The sequence below is a fragment of the Harpegnathos saltator genome, unplaced genomic scaffold (genome assembly GCF_003227715.2).
Source record: "Harpegnathos saltator strain DR-91 unplaced genomic scaffold, Hsal_v8.6 scaffold837, whole genome shotgun sequence".
Classification (NCBI taxonomy): domain Eukaryota; kingdom Metazoa; phylum Arthropoda; class Insecta; order Hymenoptera; family Formicidae; genus Harpegnathos; species Harpegnathos saltator.
This window is the reverse complement of record NW_020230690.1, coordinates 68,934-87,092: the sequence shown is the minus strand read 5'-3', so window position 1 is coordinate 87,092 and position 18,159 is coordinate 68,934. Positions and strand designations below refer to the sequence as shown.

At 35.2% G+C, this 18,159-nt stretch overlaps 1 protein-coding gene across 1 annotated transcript; it reads right to left on the bottom strand.

Moving 5' to 3' along the window:
- Positions 1-1,361: 1,361 nt before the first annotated feature.
- LOC105189070 (putative nuclease HARBI1) lies at positions 1,362-3,318 on the bottom strand. Its single transcript, XM_025307193.1, has 4 exons — positions 3,221-3,318; positions 2,055-2,268; positions 1,670-1,945; positions 1,362-1,460 (listed from the first exon to the last, which is right to left on the bottom strand). Exons 1-4 carry the CDS (start codon positions 3,316-3,318, stop codon positions 1,362-1,364), a joined length of 687 nt encoding a protein of 228 aa, XP_025162978.1.
- Positions 3,319-18,159: the final 14,841 nt, after the last annotated feature.

The window sequence follows — 18,159 nt, the reverse complement described above, 5'->3', positions numbered from 1 at the left end:
CCATGTGGCAGGTTTGATATGCTTGTCAAACATGCAAATACTGTATTTCAGCGGCATTATATACCAAATCAACAATTATCTATCGACGAGTCGTTAGTTGGTACTCACTGTCATTCTGCCATAAAACAATACATCCCAAACAAAAAACACCATAAATGGGGGATCAAATTTTGGATGTTGTGCGACTCGATTTCTAAATATTGCTTGGGTTTTTTTTGCTACAAAGGAGCTAAAAATACAGATGACAGAGATTTAGTACAAAAATATGGTCTTGGATTTACGGTTGCGCAAAAATTGCTTTCAATTGGAAATTATCTGCATAAAGGCTATCATCTGTTTACAGATAATTTTTACACAAGCTTACGCTTGGCCAAAGCCCTTTTGAAACAAAATACATATCTAACTGGAACAATTAGACGTAACAGAAAAGAGATTCCTCCAGAAGCTAAGAAAGCAATCGTAGGAGAAGCGAAATACATGGCACATGAAAATGTATTGATGTGCTCTTTCAGGGACAAAAAGTCCAAACCAAACCCAGTCATATTGATTTCATCCAACTCGGATACTAATAGTGTGACGATCAAGAAAAAGAAAGGGAATTTTGAATACGAAAAGACGAAATCAAGCATGATTGATGACTACAACAAATACATGGGAGGTGTGGACGAGTGCGACAAAATGTTATACGCGTATTTAGACGAGCGAAGAACCCTAAAATATTGGAAAAAAGTAGTATTCAACATATTTGGAAGAATGGTGCTGAACTCTTATATTTTGTATGTTTCCAACACTACCGAAAAAAAAATGAACCGGCTCAAATTCACATCAAAAATTATTGACGATATCGAAAAGGAGTGGATGAATCATAAAAATAGCGTGTCAACACAACTATCTTCATCAACCAAAAAATTTGCGCTTGAAAAATTACCGGGACGTAACTTACGACAATGTGCGGTGTGTAGCAACAGAAGGAGCGGGATCAAGCGATCCCACCTTATTTGCGCTTGTTGTAAAAAAGGCCTTCACGCTATTTGTGCGGCAAAACATAGTTGTTATACATAAATTTTTCATGTAAGAGTCAGTGATCTTCCCCTAATCAAAATGATCCTTTACGTGCTGATCATAAGAGAAGATCAATAAACTTTAAGTTATCTTTTTATAAATTTTAATTTTCAAAGAAAAAAACAATTTAATGTTTATTTTTTCTTATTCACAATCACAATTAATATTGTTTCTTTATAATACGAAAAGAATTATTAAAATTGATTGATATTTGTCTAAATGAGAGTGTTTTATTTGACAACATTAAGTCAAAATATGTCCCGCAGTTTTCGTGCGTTTTTGCAAGAATTGCTTAGCAGTCAAACGGTTAAGCATCTAAAGCGGCCTTTCAATAATGCGAATGCTCGCTCAATTGTTTGTCTGGTTTGACATAATATATGATTAAAATTGTTTTCGACCTGTAAGAAAAAAAATATACAATAAAAATATAAGAAACACATATATGTACCACAAAGAGAGAGAGAGAGAAAGAGAGAGAGAGAGAGAGAGAGAGAGAGAGAGAGAGAGAGAGAAAGAGAACGAGCAGAAAATTCAATATCAATATAGTTTCAACAAATTAAGTTAGAATAATTTAATATTTGTTTTTAGAATTATAAAATATACTTACTTGTGTCAAATGGCCATTATCTTTAAAAGATATTAAGCACCAACTCAGTAAGGGACAAGCTTTATCCCCTATAATAAATTCCTCGTTTGGAAAGAATAAGCGACGATTTCTATGAATAGCCTGCCACAAATCAGAATTTCTGAAAATTCTAATATCACTTACTGACCCAAGATATCTAGCAAAGCAATCAATGAAATAATATGGGTCTGTATCACATACAGCTTGAAGTGTAACTGCATGTCTGTATTTTCTTGTCAGATAAGATTGAGCATTTATCTTCATAATAAAATAAATAACTAATATTAACATTAATACAACTTCTTGATGATGAAAATAAAAAAGTATTAAGTTGGAAATAAAATAAAATAATGTTGTAGATACTTACATATGGTGCTGGAATTTCAATATGTGTACAGTCAATAGCACCAATAACATTTTGTTGATCAGCTATTCTTGCAAACTTCTCCATTATAACATTTATGCGATCCACAGATGGCCATTTGATAAAATTACTTCCTATATCATAAAGAGCTTTAACAACATGTCTTACACAATGGTTCAGTGACGATTTGGCCAAATAAAATTCAAGCCCAATAGATCTGTAACAACATATATGTTTTTGGTAAATACCATATGCAGTATAACGTCCTCACCTTAGATTTTTTTGAAATTTTGAAAATTTGTGTATTTTAATGCGTAGAATTGATTTCTGCAAACGAAAATTGTCGCTCATGTATCGTTTCTTTTTTTAATTAAAAGTTTTATGATGTCGGTAAGTAAGAAAGTGATAAAATTGGTAAACTTTATTGATAAAGCTAGCTCGAATACGTCTAACTTCAGTTATATTATATCGTCAAACTTCAATTATATTGAGTTGTTAACACAGTTGGGTGTTATAACCTAAATAATCTGACAAAACATTTTTTAATGCGAAGCAAGATTCCGAATGAGTTTGCAACTTTCCACGCGTAACGAGGACGGGGTGAGTGCGGGAAGGGGGGCCGAAAGCCCCCCCTCGCACCCCCCGTGTGTGTGTGTGTGTGTGTGTGTGTATACATATGTTGAGACATTTTCATTTATTAAACATATAAATTTGTAGCTCATGTGTTAGTGGTTATTTTTTTTTAATAACCACTAATACATGAGCTACAAATTCATGTTTAATAAATAAAAATGTCTCAAACATATGTACACACACACACACACACACGGGGGATGCGGGGGGGCCTTCGGCCCCCCTCCCGCACCCACCCCGTCCTCGTTACGCGTGGAAAGTTGCAAATCCATCCGGAATTTTATTTATCTGTCGCCTCCGTGACAGATTTCCTAATCTAAATTGTCATCAACTTTAACAATTTATATTTCGCTCTACAAGGCAGAGCGACGATTTTTTCAAATAGAAAAGTTGTTTCCCTTGCAAAAACGCGTCGATGAAATATTTTTTCGTCGATATCAGAGGTGAGGGAGGTATTCTGTATAATTATCGCATTTATATATGTGAAGTTTACTAAAATTATCCGATTATGATCAGTTAAATTTCTATTCCAGAACATTTTTCTGATAAATTTAGGCCATAATTTTGCATCACCGACTATATCTTGAACTCCAAGCCAAGGATTATTATTAATTTGTTCCACTGAATATCCCATTTTTAGGTTTTGAGATTACGATTACAGATGAAAGTAAACTTATTTAGGAATATAACTGAAGTTAGACGTATTCGAGCTAGCTTTATCAATAAAGTTTACCAATTTTATCACTTTCTTACTTACCGACATCATAAAACTTTTAATTAAAAAAAGAAACGATACATGAGCGACAATTTTCGTTTGCAGAAATCAATTCTACGCATTAAAATACACAAATTTTCAAAATTTCAAAAAAATCTAAGATGAGGGCGTTATACTGCATATTTACCGATATCTTATGCAACAAGTTAAGATATCTTTAATATATTTCGATGAAATGTAGAAAAACATCTTACACTTTAAGACGTGATATTTTAAAACGTTTACAAATTTTATTTTAGATATCGAAAAATATACTTAAGTTATTTGAAAGATATTTAAGGACATATTAAGATCTAGAAAACATCGAGATCTTAAAGATATGTAAAAGATATCTCATTATAGATATCTTCAAGATATTTCTAAAAGATATCTTTTAAATATTTTTTAAAAATATCTTTTCTTAGAAAATATCTACATTTCTTAGAAAATATTTAAAACATATCTTTTAGATATCTTCAAACTTTCATGTTTTCTCAGTATCAATTGAAAGTATTCCATTTAAAATTATGACACATACAAGAAACAGAATGAACATAAAATTTACTCTTCATATGGAAGAGGTTTTGTGCCTTTCCCAGAGTTGTTTTTTCCAGTGGTCCGTTTAATATGTATATCCCATTTCTTCTTCAATAATTTAAATTTATTTTTCATATGATTTTTGGTAGCATTTATATAACCTTTCTTTTGGAATGACTCTGCTAACGCTTGAAACATAGCCTCCTTACTTTGATATTTCCGTTTTTGAAACTTTTTCTCATGTTCTTCATATTCTGAGAAAAATAACATTATGCTTTTATGACTCCAAATAAAATGACCATCACTGTTGAAAACAGAATCATTCTCTTTTTCATTATCTGTCATAAGTTCCTTTTCCATAACTGTGGAAGAATCTGAGTTTATAATCGAAAAATCCAATGAACTCATAATTGTATCTGTATGCTGCGTAGAGCTTGTTGCTATAATGGAAGGACTTTCATGCAATTGAATACTGGAAGAACTCATCTTATTCATCAAACGCACTGTGGTTAAGTATTGTGTTAAGTCCGTTGTGTGAGTTACGACAGAAGTATTTGGTGTTTGAGGCTTAACTAATTTAAATGACAATATTTTTGGCATAACTTTTATAGCTAAGTTCTTTGGAATCATAGCTCCTGTTATTAAAGAATTCCCAGGTAACAGACACTCGTCATAATCATGTCATTCTTACGTCAGATGTTACGTCATTTATTCTTTAAATTAACCTACAAATGCCGTCTTTTTGACGGTCCTAAGTCACAGACCAAAGACGTCATTTGGTAACATCAATTAAACGTTACTTTTAAACGTACAATGACGTGAATAATATACTCCAGAATGACGTATTAACGACGTCAATAATATGTTATTTAGACTGTTTTAGACAACATTCTTCTATTTGGTATTTTATTGATGTACTAAAATTCGGTTGTACTAACGTTATTTTGGGTATAAGCGAGAAATAAAAAATTTTAAATTCGTTATACTAAAGTAAAAACGTCATTGAAAATATTATAATATGCGCTTATCTTATTGCGATTTATGCAAATTATAGTACTTTGGATGACGTTTCTACTTAGTATAACAAATTTAAAATTGTTAAATTTCGCTTAAAACCAAATAAGTTAGTGCAACCGAACTTTAAGTACGTCAGTAAAGCTGACGGTCAGTAAAGGTCAATAAACCAAATAGCAGAATGATGTCTAAAACATCAGTCTACATAACATTAGATATTTATTTAATTTATTATTATTTTATATATCGTTTTATTTTACCATATTTTTTGGAAGCATTTTTAATGTATATTTTCTGGCTTATGTTTTAAATATAATTAAGTTTTACAGCGATGAACTAAGCGAAAAGAAAAATCATATTTTAAAGTGTTAAATATTTATAAGTTAAATATTTATCTCAATATTATCTAAATAAACAATATTGATTCTACGAGTCAGTTGCAATTGTAAGTAAGAACTGAAAGGTATCATATGAATACATTTATTTTTATTTATTGCACAGAAAACTAAATATTTTAACAATGTTAAAATTAACGTAACAATTCTTTGGAACGTAATATGAATATCAAACATTATTATAAACATAAAATAATTCGTTCTGAAACACATGTATTTATTATAATTAAAATTTTTAATTAAATTGAAGAGTTCTATCAAACAATAATAAGATATATACTTAAAGAAATAAAATATAAAAACATTACAATTACGTTTATTGCGCAAAAATAAAATAATTACGAGATTATCAATAATTAAACATGTGTACTACAAACATTGCTTCTTAATGTTACATATGAAGAAGAGGAGTACATACCCAATTTTCATCATTGAGAGGTAGAAGAATACATTTTGCTTTTATATGATCAATATCCCATACTTCTAATTGTTCACATAAATTCTTTACACGAACAATGTTTAATTGTTTAGAATCAAATGGATATAAGTAAAGTGATTCATATGACATATATTGTTTCCGAATTAATTTTGTTGCACCATATGTAGTTATAAATTTGGATGGATAAAATGTAATTAGTATTATTAATCTTTTTAAATTGTTTAAAAACATTAATATTACTTAATAATGGACCATTATTGTGTTCTAAAAAATGCTGAAGAACTGGGTTATTTGGTCCTTGGTAATGATTATTACTTAAAAATATTTCATGTAATCTACGACATGCTTGTTCAAGTAGTTTACGAGATGATTTTACTAAATTTTTTAATTTACCCAAATAATTTTCATATGGAAAACAAGACCAATTATCTAAAGGTCCATACCGTCGTATATCACTTGTTAAGTGGCACAGTATGTGCACATTGTATACATAAAACTCAGGGCCATAAATTGTTTCTGCGTGATTAATAAAAGTTTCAAGTAATTCCTGCGCTAATAGTAAGCCTAATTTATTATTATGTTTCAAAAGGAGAATGGATATAACTGAATGGAATAGGAGAAAATGTTCATAAATTGATATGTCAAGTATATCCATCAAAACAAGGTCCCAAATAAACTAAAAAACTTCTAAATTCGGTTGCTTTCCATCTAGATAACTCTGTTAAGCTTCGCGGTTTTCAATTAAATTCTGAAGGCATAAATGAACTAAATGTAACTAATTTCTGAGATATTAAATCAATTAAGCGATAACATAATTTAACCTTACGTTTACCACTGACCCAAGTATGTAATAGTTCTTTGGTAACACCCAAACATACTGCATGCATGTAATCGAGTGGAAATTGTGTTACCATTCCACATTTTAGTTCGAGAAGGAGCGAAATGCCAATATGATGCTCTTCATCAAGTTGTAAGACAAATGACTCATCTGTTCTTCGTTTTGCATGAATATTTCTCAAAATAATACGCCCTTCAAAATATGTACCACTTTCTTCACATTTTTCGCAAGAAGAATATCCATTATGATTTTTTATTTGTTTCATATAAGCCCGAGCAGGAGCATCACATATAAAACTATGAATTTTTATATTAAAGTGTTTATCATGTATTTCAAGTCCACTTTTTAACAATAAAGATAGTTCTTCTATAAAATCTGCAAGTTATAAATGTAAGGGCGACGGTTTAGAGTGACCATAAAAAACTCCTACAACGAATGGAACCATTTGCATATTTTTTACAAGACCTAAAATAGGCCATAAATATTTGTTTGTGCTATTAAATAAAGGGAGACCGTCAATATTAAAACTTAGCTCCAAAGTAGATCCAGCATAAAATTTAGAAATATATTCTAAATTCTGTACTAAACCAATATGACAGTATTCCCCAGTATCTAACTACTTTTTATTTATAGATACTGGAGTTTGTAACAAAGTTTTAGAGTTCAAAGGTAATTCTGGATGAAACTTATGCAAAATATGTAAAAGATCTGTTAAGGCAGAATGAATGATATTATGTTTAATAACAGTCCAGTGTTTAATCAACTCACGAAGATTTAAATTAGATGTGTTTTCCTCCTCTATATCATTAACTAAATTGTCTAACTCGTAACTTAAATTTAAAGATGTTCGATTTTCAGTACACTCATCAAAAGTATTAATGTTATCAACAGAAATGTCATTACACATTATTTCTTCACTGCTATTGTAATCTGTTATTGTAGTACGTTTTGCATTTGTGTCTTCATTATGCTCTTGAGAATCGGACACAATCAATTCTTTAAACAATTTTACCTTTTCATTGGCAATTCTTCTGTATATCTGCCGTTTTCCAACGCAATGCTTTCTATATGACTTTAAAGACATGATGCAACTATATATTCTTCTTTTTTACACGTTGAGGAACGTGTTTTAACCAGACTTTTATGGAATCTTCAATAGCTTGATTGTTCGCACCTGGTGTCGTAGATTTAACAGTGTCTGAAACAATTGGGATGACAAAATAGCTTAATATTTATGAAATGACTACAAATGTAATATGTCTTAATATATTTTTCAATTAAAATCTAACATATAAAAAGATTATTGTAATTATTTAGACTGTAATTACTTAGACGTTTTCATTTAGAATAATAAACAATTATCTTACTTATTATAATATTTGTCAACAATAAGGAAGAAAATGGTTTTTTTCCTGATCTTTTTCCGTAAAAGCTATAGTTTTGAGACAATTTATCTGAAAATAACTGCTTCAAAATTTTATTTGTCTTGCTTGCAATGTCCCGACCTCCTAGATTAGATAGAAATGAAGACTACAAACGAAATTTCCAATTAATTTCCATCAAAATATAACAATGATTTGTTTTAATAGTCTAACATTATTTTCATTGAAACATTGTTCATGCATAATTATATATAATTCATGCATAATTATGCATGAAAAATGTTTCAGTGTAATATATAGCAAACAAAAAATAACGCAAATAGAATAACAAGAAAATGCAAATTTAATCGATAGAAGAATTATGGAAATATAAAACTTTCACAAGAAATATTAAAATAAATCTTCAATATTACTATGGAAATAGAAACAGAATATTTACCAAAAGATGTGAATTAGCTTCATCTGCAATGTACCTTTCCAAGATGTCTACACTTTTATTCGTGTGCAATGGTAGATTTACAGGAAAATTTTCGGGCAAAGAAAAACTGACAGCACCTTTAGCTTGAAGTTTGCTAACATGAGCTAATATCTGATTATTTTGCTCTTTTATAGTGCAAAGAATATCTATTATTTTCTTATTTACTGAAACAGAAATACAAATATAATGTATATACATATACATATATATATATTGTTCCGTACGGCACGTGATGCCGTACGGAAAGTCGGTGCGAGTCAACGCTGCAAGGCGGGCGGCCTGGTGCCCGGGGCGTTCTCGCTGGCGGCGGGGGACTCGGGTTCTCGCGAGCGAGCGCGCGGGACCCCCACTAGGTCCAACCGCGGCCGCTACACGGCGCGGCTCGCGATTCCGCTGCCCGCGGGCAAGATTCGACCGCCCGGATATATAACCAGGCGCGCGATGCCTTGTCTTGTCTTCTGCCTGGCCAGTTTAGGTAGCAAGTAATGCTACGCGTTAGTGCATCGTGTACTGGTGATTACCGACGCGCTTCCTAGGGCGATCGGTATTTCGTTCAGATTCGAACCACTGCTCTATAGACTCTGCTGAGTTGAAGGTGGCGCCGATACAACCCTGCTGGGTTGAGGCAAATGGTTCGAATCTCGTTTTGTGATCTCGGACTCACGGCGTTGCCGTGATCTTAGGAGCGACTCGACCGTCTCCTCGGAGCTTCGAGCTCCCTTATTGCCCAAGTGTCCGTAGGGGGCCTTGGCGGTTTTGGAGCGGCTCGGTCGCAGTCCTAGAGCGTTCGCGCTCCGTCGTCCAAGTGTCCACTGGGAACTTGGCTTTCTCGCAGGAGCGACTTGGTCGTCCTGCGAGCCGGAGCTCTCGGAGCTCCGTTTCCACGCGTCCTCGGGACCGTGGTTGGCTATTGGCCATTACGCCCGGAAGGGCAGGCCATCCGAAACGACGGAGGTCGTTTCGTTGCACGTCCTTGGCGTGCTTCGGGTGCCGCGCACCGTTGACGTCACGGACGTGTGTCCTGCGGGACTTGCGTAGGCGACGTTGTCTCGCTTGTATATAGCTACGTTTAGGTTCTTCTGCGTTATTCTCTTCTGCGTTACTACTGCGTTTATTGCGTCCATTGCGTTTACACTGCGTGTCACTTTGCGTCGGCACGTGCGCGTGCTTCTTCTCTCTTGTTCTCGCCGCCGTCCCTGGGCATGGCCCAGTCGGCGCGCGACGTTGCCTGATCAGCAGGGTCTGTGGTCGCCTTGCAAGGCCCCGGCCTTTGATCAGGACGACCAGACGGTCACCGAGCGGACTCGAGCGAGCCTAGACGCAGGCGGACGTCGCTCTGCGATCCCGTACTTCCAGCCAGCTCTCCGGCGCTATCATATGTTCGGGCTAGTTCCGAACATATATATATATATAAATAACTTGTAATTATAAATATTTTGTGAAATATCCTACTTTACCATTATCATCCGCTTTATTACTATATAATACTTTCAGTATAGAGATCGGTGTTGAAATCAGTGCTGAAGTCGACGGTATAATATTATCACATTGAATGGCATCTGCAAATATAATTATATGTATGTATGTATGTGTGTATGTATATATATATGAAAACAGTGCTCTCTAATATATTATAAAATATTCTTATTTTACTTTTTTATTTCACCTTCATCATTCAGTGTATTCAGTATATGTAATGTTGAAGTATTATTATCTTTAGAAATAGCTGGAAATTCATTATACAAATCAAATAAAAATATAACTAAATTGTATGTTTTATACAAGATATAGTTACAGGTAACATGTTTGTTTATTGGAGGTGGACAAACAAAATTTGAAGTTATATTGTTGTCTTTGGTTGAATCGTCTGAATCACAGAAACGTGTTGGAGGATGCCGTTTTCTTTTACGTGTTTTATTTTCTACATCTGTATTTAAATCACTCATATTTTCCGCCTCTTTAGCTTTTTTATATGCTATATCTATATTATCTATAACATAAAATTAAGCAAGTTGGAAAAGACAATTTGTTTTATTTATATTGTGTTAATATTAATTGGTTAAATTTACCTGTTTCATAAAAAATTCGCTGCACACCATATAATGTCCACTTTCCTTCATCAACTTCTTCGTGCTTTTTTAATGTCTTGTAAAAGTTGCTATATTTTTATTTGGTGGCCAGAACACTTTTTTTTGCGAAGTGTCAACCAACTAGTGCTGACAACAGCTAAGGTTTCCTCACAGTTATCGTCAAACTGGATCAGTGTAAACATTTTGTCTAGTCTTTATGAAGTCTTTCTTGCCCTATTCTAATGAAATCAATGTAACTAATCATTCATGAAAACTATTATTACACCAAGAATTCAACAATCATAAAAGACACTTTTTTTACATGAACAATAAAACAGAAGATCTCTGTGTAATATACACAAGAATGAGTCTCTAACTCATTTGTAAGAAAAAATGAATACAAACTTAGAATGCACATGTTATATTTACTTGTACATTTTCAAAAGCATGTGTTTGTATTTGTGAGTTTATACATATACATATCTTTTTACAAGTGAGTTACAGAATCGAGGCTCAACTAATGTTTTAGCCGTAGAAAATTACCAACGAAATATACTTACTAAAGCTCATATAATCAAGAGTAATTGTAAATTATGCAAATGATAATATTGCGTACATAATTTATACGCATGAATTAACAATAACGAATAACCACTCGAATAACTACAGATATTGCTTGCATGTGCTCACACGTAATAATCGCATGGAAGTTTGGGTTAGGTTAAATAGATAACGAACGTTCTCACATGTGCGTATCTTCTTCAAATTAAATAGTGTTCGTTGGTCTGTTTTTTATTACCCCATTCAATGTAATTCACAATATAATTTCGGCCACGGGCTTCTTTTCAAACACATATGAAAAATGTTGCACAATATATAATCATTTAGAAATGTCATTAATCATAGTCAATTTAACGTTAATGTAACGTCATTATTGCAAAGTTATTTTGACGTCATATATCATGACGTTAAATTTACGTTATTTTTCGATGAATGACGTAACTGACCAATTATGATCAGATATTGACGTCAAAATGACGTGTACTTGCTATCTGGGTTAGCATTCGGGTGTGCTATCATAATTTTCTGATTAGATTCAGCCATTATGGATTGTCTTGCTGAAGACTATAACAAAAAAATCATTAATATTAAATACAATAGTTGTGTAAGTGAACACTTCTTAACTGGTTAAAATAACTTTAAAACAAATAATGTTTGAATATTGATCACAAATTACTGAATAATATGTCGTATATAAAATATTACATTTTTGCTCACGTATTAATTCAAATAAAATATAAACATAAGTCACACAAATTGTTCTAAAATAAAATCACTTAACTATTTTGAATTTACTGTTAGTTATCACTTGACTATTTTGAATTTACTGTTAGTTAATTAATTATAAAAATGCATATTTCAGCAGTCAACTAAAATCTTATGCAAGACATTTTAAATACCTGAGTATTTAATACACGTTTCCTTAATTTAGTCGTAATATTTTGCATTCTTCTTCGTAAAAGTAAATAAATGATTGCGCGTGCGCTCATGACAAAACTGTTCTTGCCCAAACTGCACCACCTCCGAAGCTGGGGTAAATGGATCACACTCCTACTTGCTCCTTAAGGAATGCTCCAATGTGACGCGAACGCTTGGTCGCCATATAGGTTCCGGTGACGCAAACGAATTGGAACACATTGGGGCAAATAGGAGCATGTTAGGGTATGCGACGCGAACAAACCTATAAAATAACGTTCCCCAGTCACAAACACACACATACAAATTCCAGAAGGTGGACACTGCCATGTATTTTGCTTGGACCGTTGTGTCGCCCGGCTATGCAACATACATTCAGAACTACTATACGACCTTTATTGAAACGACACGAAATATATGTCGATATATATCGATAGTTTTATACATTACTGTTCTCTATATTTTCTACGATAACTATCATGAATCTTTTCCTCTAACATGAATTCGCAAAAAATGAAAAGTTTGATTAATACATTTCATATTTATCAACAAAACTTTTCACTTTTCACGAATTTACGTTAGAGGAAAAGATTCATGAGAGCAACCCAACCTTTATTATTAATATAAATTCATTATTAATATAAATTAATATAAATTAATATAAATTAATATAAATAAAGGAAGAGTAAAAATAATTACTGTAACAAGAAAAAAACAAAGAATTTTGGTTTGCAGATATATATTTTACTTTCCAGAAAAAATTGTTAATTTTTAGATAAAATAGCGGAACAACACAATATGATTTGTGGTAAGATAAATAATAATTTCAATAATAAAAAAAATTCTTTGTTTCTTGTTCCAATAATCACCTGCAAAGAAAACAAATAAAACATATATAGGAAAATATAAATATATATTTATAATAAATTTTATAATAAATTTATAATAAATTTTATAATGTTTATAATAAATTTATAATAAATTATAAAATATATAATTTATAATAAAAAATAAATGGCAGTAGAAAATGCGAACAATATATATTATCGAACAATATGTATTATCCTAGGTAGCAAACAGCCGTCATTATGACGTCGAAAATTAATCATTTTCTGACTAAATGACGTCAGGGATTGATGTCGTTATGACGTCCAAAAGACGGTCGAATGTTCCAAAATATTGACGTCATGGAAGGACCGTTTTCTGACGTCATAGAAGGACCGTATTTTGACGTCATAAATGGACCTTATTTGGACGTATTTATCGGCATATAGGCAGCAAGATGATATATTTAGGACATAATGAAGACGCAAATATAGTACAAACATAGACATATATATCAGATCATTAATTCTTTTATTGAAACATAAAAGCTCTTATTTACATAATGTATAATATATTATTATAGAATCAAATAGAAATAGAATATAACATGTTATGTAATCTTTGGCAGCATAACTAAAATCACAATTTCTTCAATTATCACACTTTCATAAATTAAATGGAATATAACAAAAAAAACTCATATTAGAAGATATTTGAACTAATACATTAGTCCAAATTATGTACGATTGGTAAGCATACGTAACAATTGTTATCGTTAGTATAAGGCAATAGAATACATTTACTGTCAATGAGATTAACAGGCCATGCTTTTAATTCACTCAAAGTGCGAACAACATATATATTAAGCAATGACGCTTCTGTACTTTTTTCTGCTGTTACGTCCTGGAGGAGGAACGCAACTTGACGCTTGCTTTCGCAAGCTCCGACGTACTCGCAAGTCTGCGGTGCAGATCAAGAATCGGAATAACCCCTTTATCTGGCGCGGACGTACGTCGGTGGTCCTTTATTTAGGTCAAGGAACTGAATCCTTTTACCTGGGATAGGACCGTGAGCGACGGTTGAGGGAAGGAAGAATTTTTTGGTTGAGAATAATTATTTGGAAAACGTGATTGGCTTACAATTATAAACAACTTGTTTGATTAGTAATTAGACGGATATTCACAATGAAATAAAATTTATAAGCTTTTATAATGTGTACGTATACATATATGTATAAACAATCGCGGTCTGAGCAAAATTCCGTGTTCGTTATGTTCGATTGTGATCGAAAAGATTGGCCACTGCCGTGTGATTTAACAATTAAGGAGGAATGCCAAGGGGGATAGAAAACGGAAGTAAAACGAAAGGAAAAAAAAAGAGAGAGAAGAAAAGATAAAAAAAATGAAACGAAAGAGGTCACTCAGGTAAAAGAAAATATAAATAACTTACTGCTGGACTTCTCTGATCTTAGCAGACAATGAAAGGTGTGGTTGCTGCGTCTCTGTGAGGATAGATGACTCAAGTTCTGCGCCAAGGATAGGCAGCTAGTTTCGGCAGGATCGCTCTCAATGGCCCAAGAAGGTACAAGATCGTTGCACCGAATAATTAACAAGTGAAGAATACTGGTCGGTCTAAGCCACAAGTTGGCTTGACTGTTAAGAAACCCTGAAGGGGTACTGGAGAGAAGCGTCTGTCCTGGGTGCTGGATCGACGAGAAGTGAGTGAGGCTTTTGACTTCTCTCAAAAAGTCAGCTCGGTTGAGAGAGTGGGGTTTTGGGGGAAATGTTCCAGAAGATTATTTTATAGGAGATAAGATGCATGTGGCAATAAGAGGATTTCGAAAATCTTTTGTAAATAAAAAAACGTGACAGCTATCTTAAGAAGTAAATATCGATATTTCTAAGAACGATGTCGTGGTACTGTTATCAATGATTAAGCGCGTGGGAAACAGGATAGGAGTTGATTCAAGATTGTTAGTATTTTCGGGGTAAAATTCCAGAGATATCGTCGTGTGGTATCATGCCTGAGCGCATTCGGCCATATGATAAATAATAAATTTGATTTCCCTTATTTATAAAAGAAGCCTAGAGTCCGCTAGGGTTAGTCAGAGGTTGTGCGCGATAAAAATTTATAAATAACATGGGAAAGCATGAGTTTCCGAAGATCAAAGGCTAGTTATTACTGTTATATGATATTTCATATAACAGCATGAAAGATTGTCTAGTCGGTCCGTCTTCAAAGAAAATTATTGCTCCGAACGAGAAGTTATTTAAGGTTATTTGGAGAGGAGATATATGGTCAAAATGACTCAGCGGATCTTTTCCGACGGAAATAGAGGAAACTCCGATGATTAAAGTAGAGAGAAAAAGAAAGAGAAATCTATGTGTGTGACGTCACTGTTCTCGGAGGGTCGCGGAATATGAACATTTGGTCGTATAATATAAAATGCAATCCGCCCTACTTGACAACAAATTCAAAGTCCGCAGGACGTAACACTGCAACCTGCTTCGTATAATTTTACTGTTGTTATGTTTGTTGTATTGTTATGTATTGTTATGTTGTATTGTTATGTTTGTTGTACTGTTGTTTTCATTTTTATTTATAAGCGTAATTAGTAACTGTTCGGGACAAGACCGAACATATGATAGCTCCAGAGAGCTGGCTGATAATAAGGGATGGCAGAGCGACGTCCGCCCGCGTCCGAGCTACTCGAGTCCGCTCGAGTCCGCTCGACGACCGACCGGTCGTCCTGAGTGAAGGCTGAGGCCCCGTAAGGCGACTACGGACCCTGCTGAACACACAACACCGCGCGCCGACGCACCGCGCTCAGGGACGGCGGCGAAGCGATCGAGAGAGAGAGAAAGGACACGCACGCAATGATGTAGAGACGCCGATGTAAAACGCAACGAACGCAGTAGACGCAATAGAGTGTCGCGGAAGTAACGCAGTAAAACGCAAGTGGAACAACGCAGGAGAACGACGCAACTATATACAAGCGAACAACGTCGCGAACGCAAAGTCCCGCAGGACGTGTTCGTGACGTCAACGGTGCGCGGCACCCGGAGCACGTCAAGGACGTCAAGAACGAAACGACCTCCGTCGTTTCGGACGGCCTGCCCTTCCGGACGTAATGGCCAATAGCCAGCCACGGTCCCGAGGACGCGTGGGAAAGGAGCTCGGAGAGCTCTGGCTCGCAGGACGACCGAGTCGCTCCTGCGAGAAAGCCAAGTTCCCAACGGATACTTGGAAGAAGGAGCGCGAAAGCTCTAGGACGGCGACCGAGCCGCTCCTGAATCGCCAAGGCCCCCTACGGACACTTGGGAACGAGGAAGCTCGAAGCTCCGAGGAGACGGTCGAGTCGCTCCTAAGATCACGGCAACGCCGTGAGCCCGAGATCAGAAAACGAGATTCGAACCATTAGCCGCAACCCAGCAGGGTGTATTGGCGCCACCTTCAATTCAGCAAGATTATATAGAGCGGTGGTTCGAATCTAAGACGGAAGACCGAATGCCCTAGGGAAGCCTTAGAAAACATGTCGGTAATCACCAGTACACAATGCACGAACGCGTAGCACAATTCGCTACCAAAAACTGTCCAGGCAGAAGACAAGGCAAGGCAAAGCCAAGGCACGGCGCGCCCGGTTATATAGCCGGGCGGCCGAATCTTGCCTGCGGGCAGCGGAATCGCGAGCCGCGCCGTGTAGCGGCCACGGTTGGACCTACCGAGAGTCCCGCGCGCTCGCTCGCGAGAACCCGCGTCCCCCGCCGCCAGCGAGAGCGCCCCGGGAACCAGGCCGCCCGCCCTGCAGCGTCGATTCGCACCGACTTTTCGTACGGCATCACGTGCCGTACGGAACAGTAACTTTTGTTCTAGTGTTAATAGTTGGAGCAATTATAGATGCATCGTTATTTGTGTAACTTGCAGAAGAATTAGTAGATATTTCTTATAATACACAATCCCTGTAAATAAACAAAAACTTCACAAAAAAATCAGAATCAAGAGATTCTTAAAATAAATACGTAATTGATAACAATACATTTATTTCCTATTTTCATAATTTTTATCTGTAACGTACCTGCGTTGTGTTTTCCAAGGTCCATTTTTCAATTGTAATTAAAAAAGGATATGTTTTTATAAATATATGTAGTAACATGAAACTTGCATAATATTTTATCATATTGTAACATAGTACAAGAATAAATTAAGGGAAAAACAATGATAATATTCTTATCTTTATAAATGTAAATTATGTTTGTCTCACTTGGTTTATCAAGTTTTGCTGGTAGCTGTAGAGAATCACAGTTTTCATCGTATTCGTCTTCACTACTTATGATATATTTTAAATTTGGTTTGTGTTTTCTTTTCTTACTTTGTACGTCATCTTCTACTTCAGTAGATTGTAAATCAGACACTTCTTCACATTCTTTTAGTTTTTTAAAGGCCTTATCAAATTCATCTGTATATAAATAACAATACTTTGAAATATATTTATATTACTGTACAAATAACAAACGAGTATAATGTTATACATAAAATACATATACAAGTAAAAAATATACGTTCACGTCATACAATGCCCATGTATTTTCGTTTACTTGTTCTTCAGTAAACAGTGCTTTTTTAAATTGAACACTTGTCTTGTACGGAAGCCACCAGACTTGACTTCAGAGGCGTAAACCATGATCGATGAATCAATGCAATTGTACCTTCTTCATGAGTATTACTGACAAATTGAATACCCACAAGACATTGTGAAACTATATTAACAAAATTGCAAATAAGTTACTTCAGATTAATTTTATTTTAACTTTTTTTTTTTTGATAACGCAGGAGTACCCATCATGGGTACCCTCCTAGGTACCCCCTGGGAGGGGCAGAGGGTTATGTGAGACTCTTACTCACTAAAACTCCTGCGGGATGTCTACCAGTCGGACCGTGATGGGGGGAGTCAGGGGAACTGCGCCAGCATTCCCTTCCCGACACCCCGGCCCCAGGGCTCTAACGGAGCCCCACGTCCAAGTACCGTGTGGATCCTCTCCAGGAAGAGGGTCCGGACGCGGTGCTCCGATCTGCTTGCCGATCGGGTTGGCCTTCCGGTACTTTACGGGAGAGAGGGGACACCCATCCTCCCTCCCCGCCCCCTCCTCGAGGAGTGATTTCACTCCGGAGGGGGCGAGGGAACGAGGCCCTTTCCCAGAGAGCCTCGCTCCCCCCTACCCTACCTCGCCGACGCCCGGGGGAGGGCGAGGGAGGAGGGCCTTACACCCC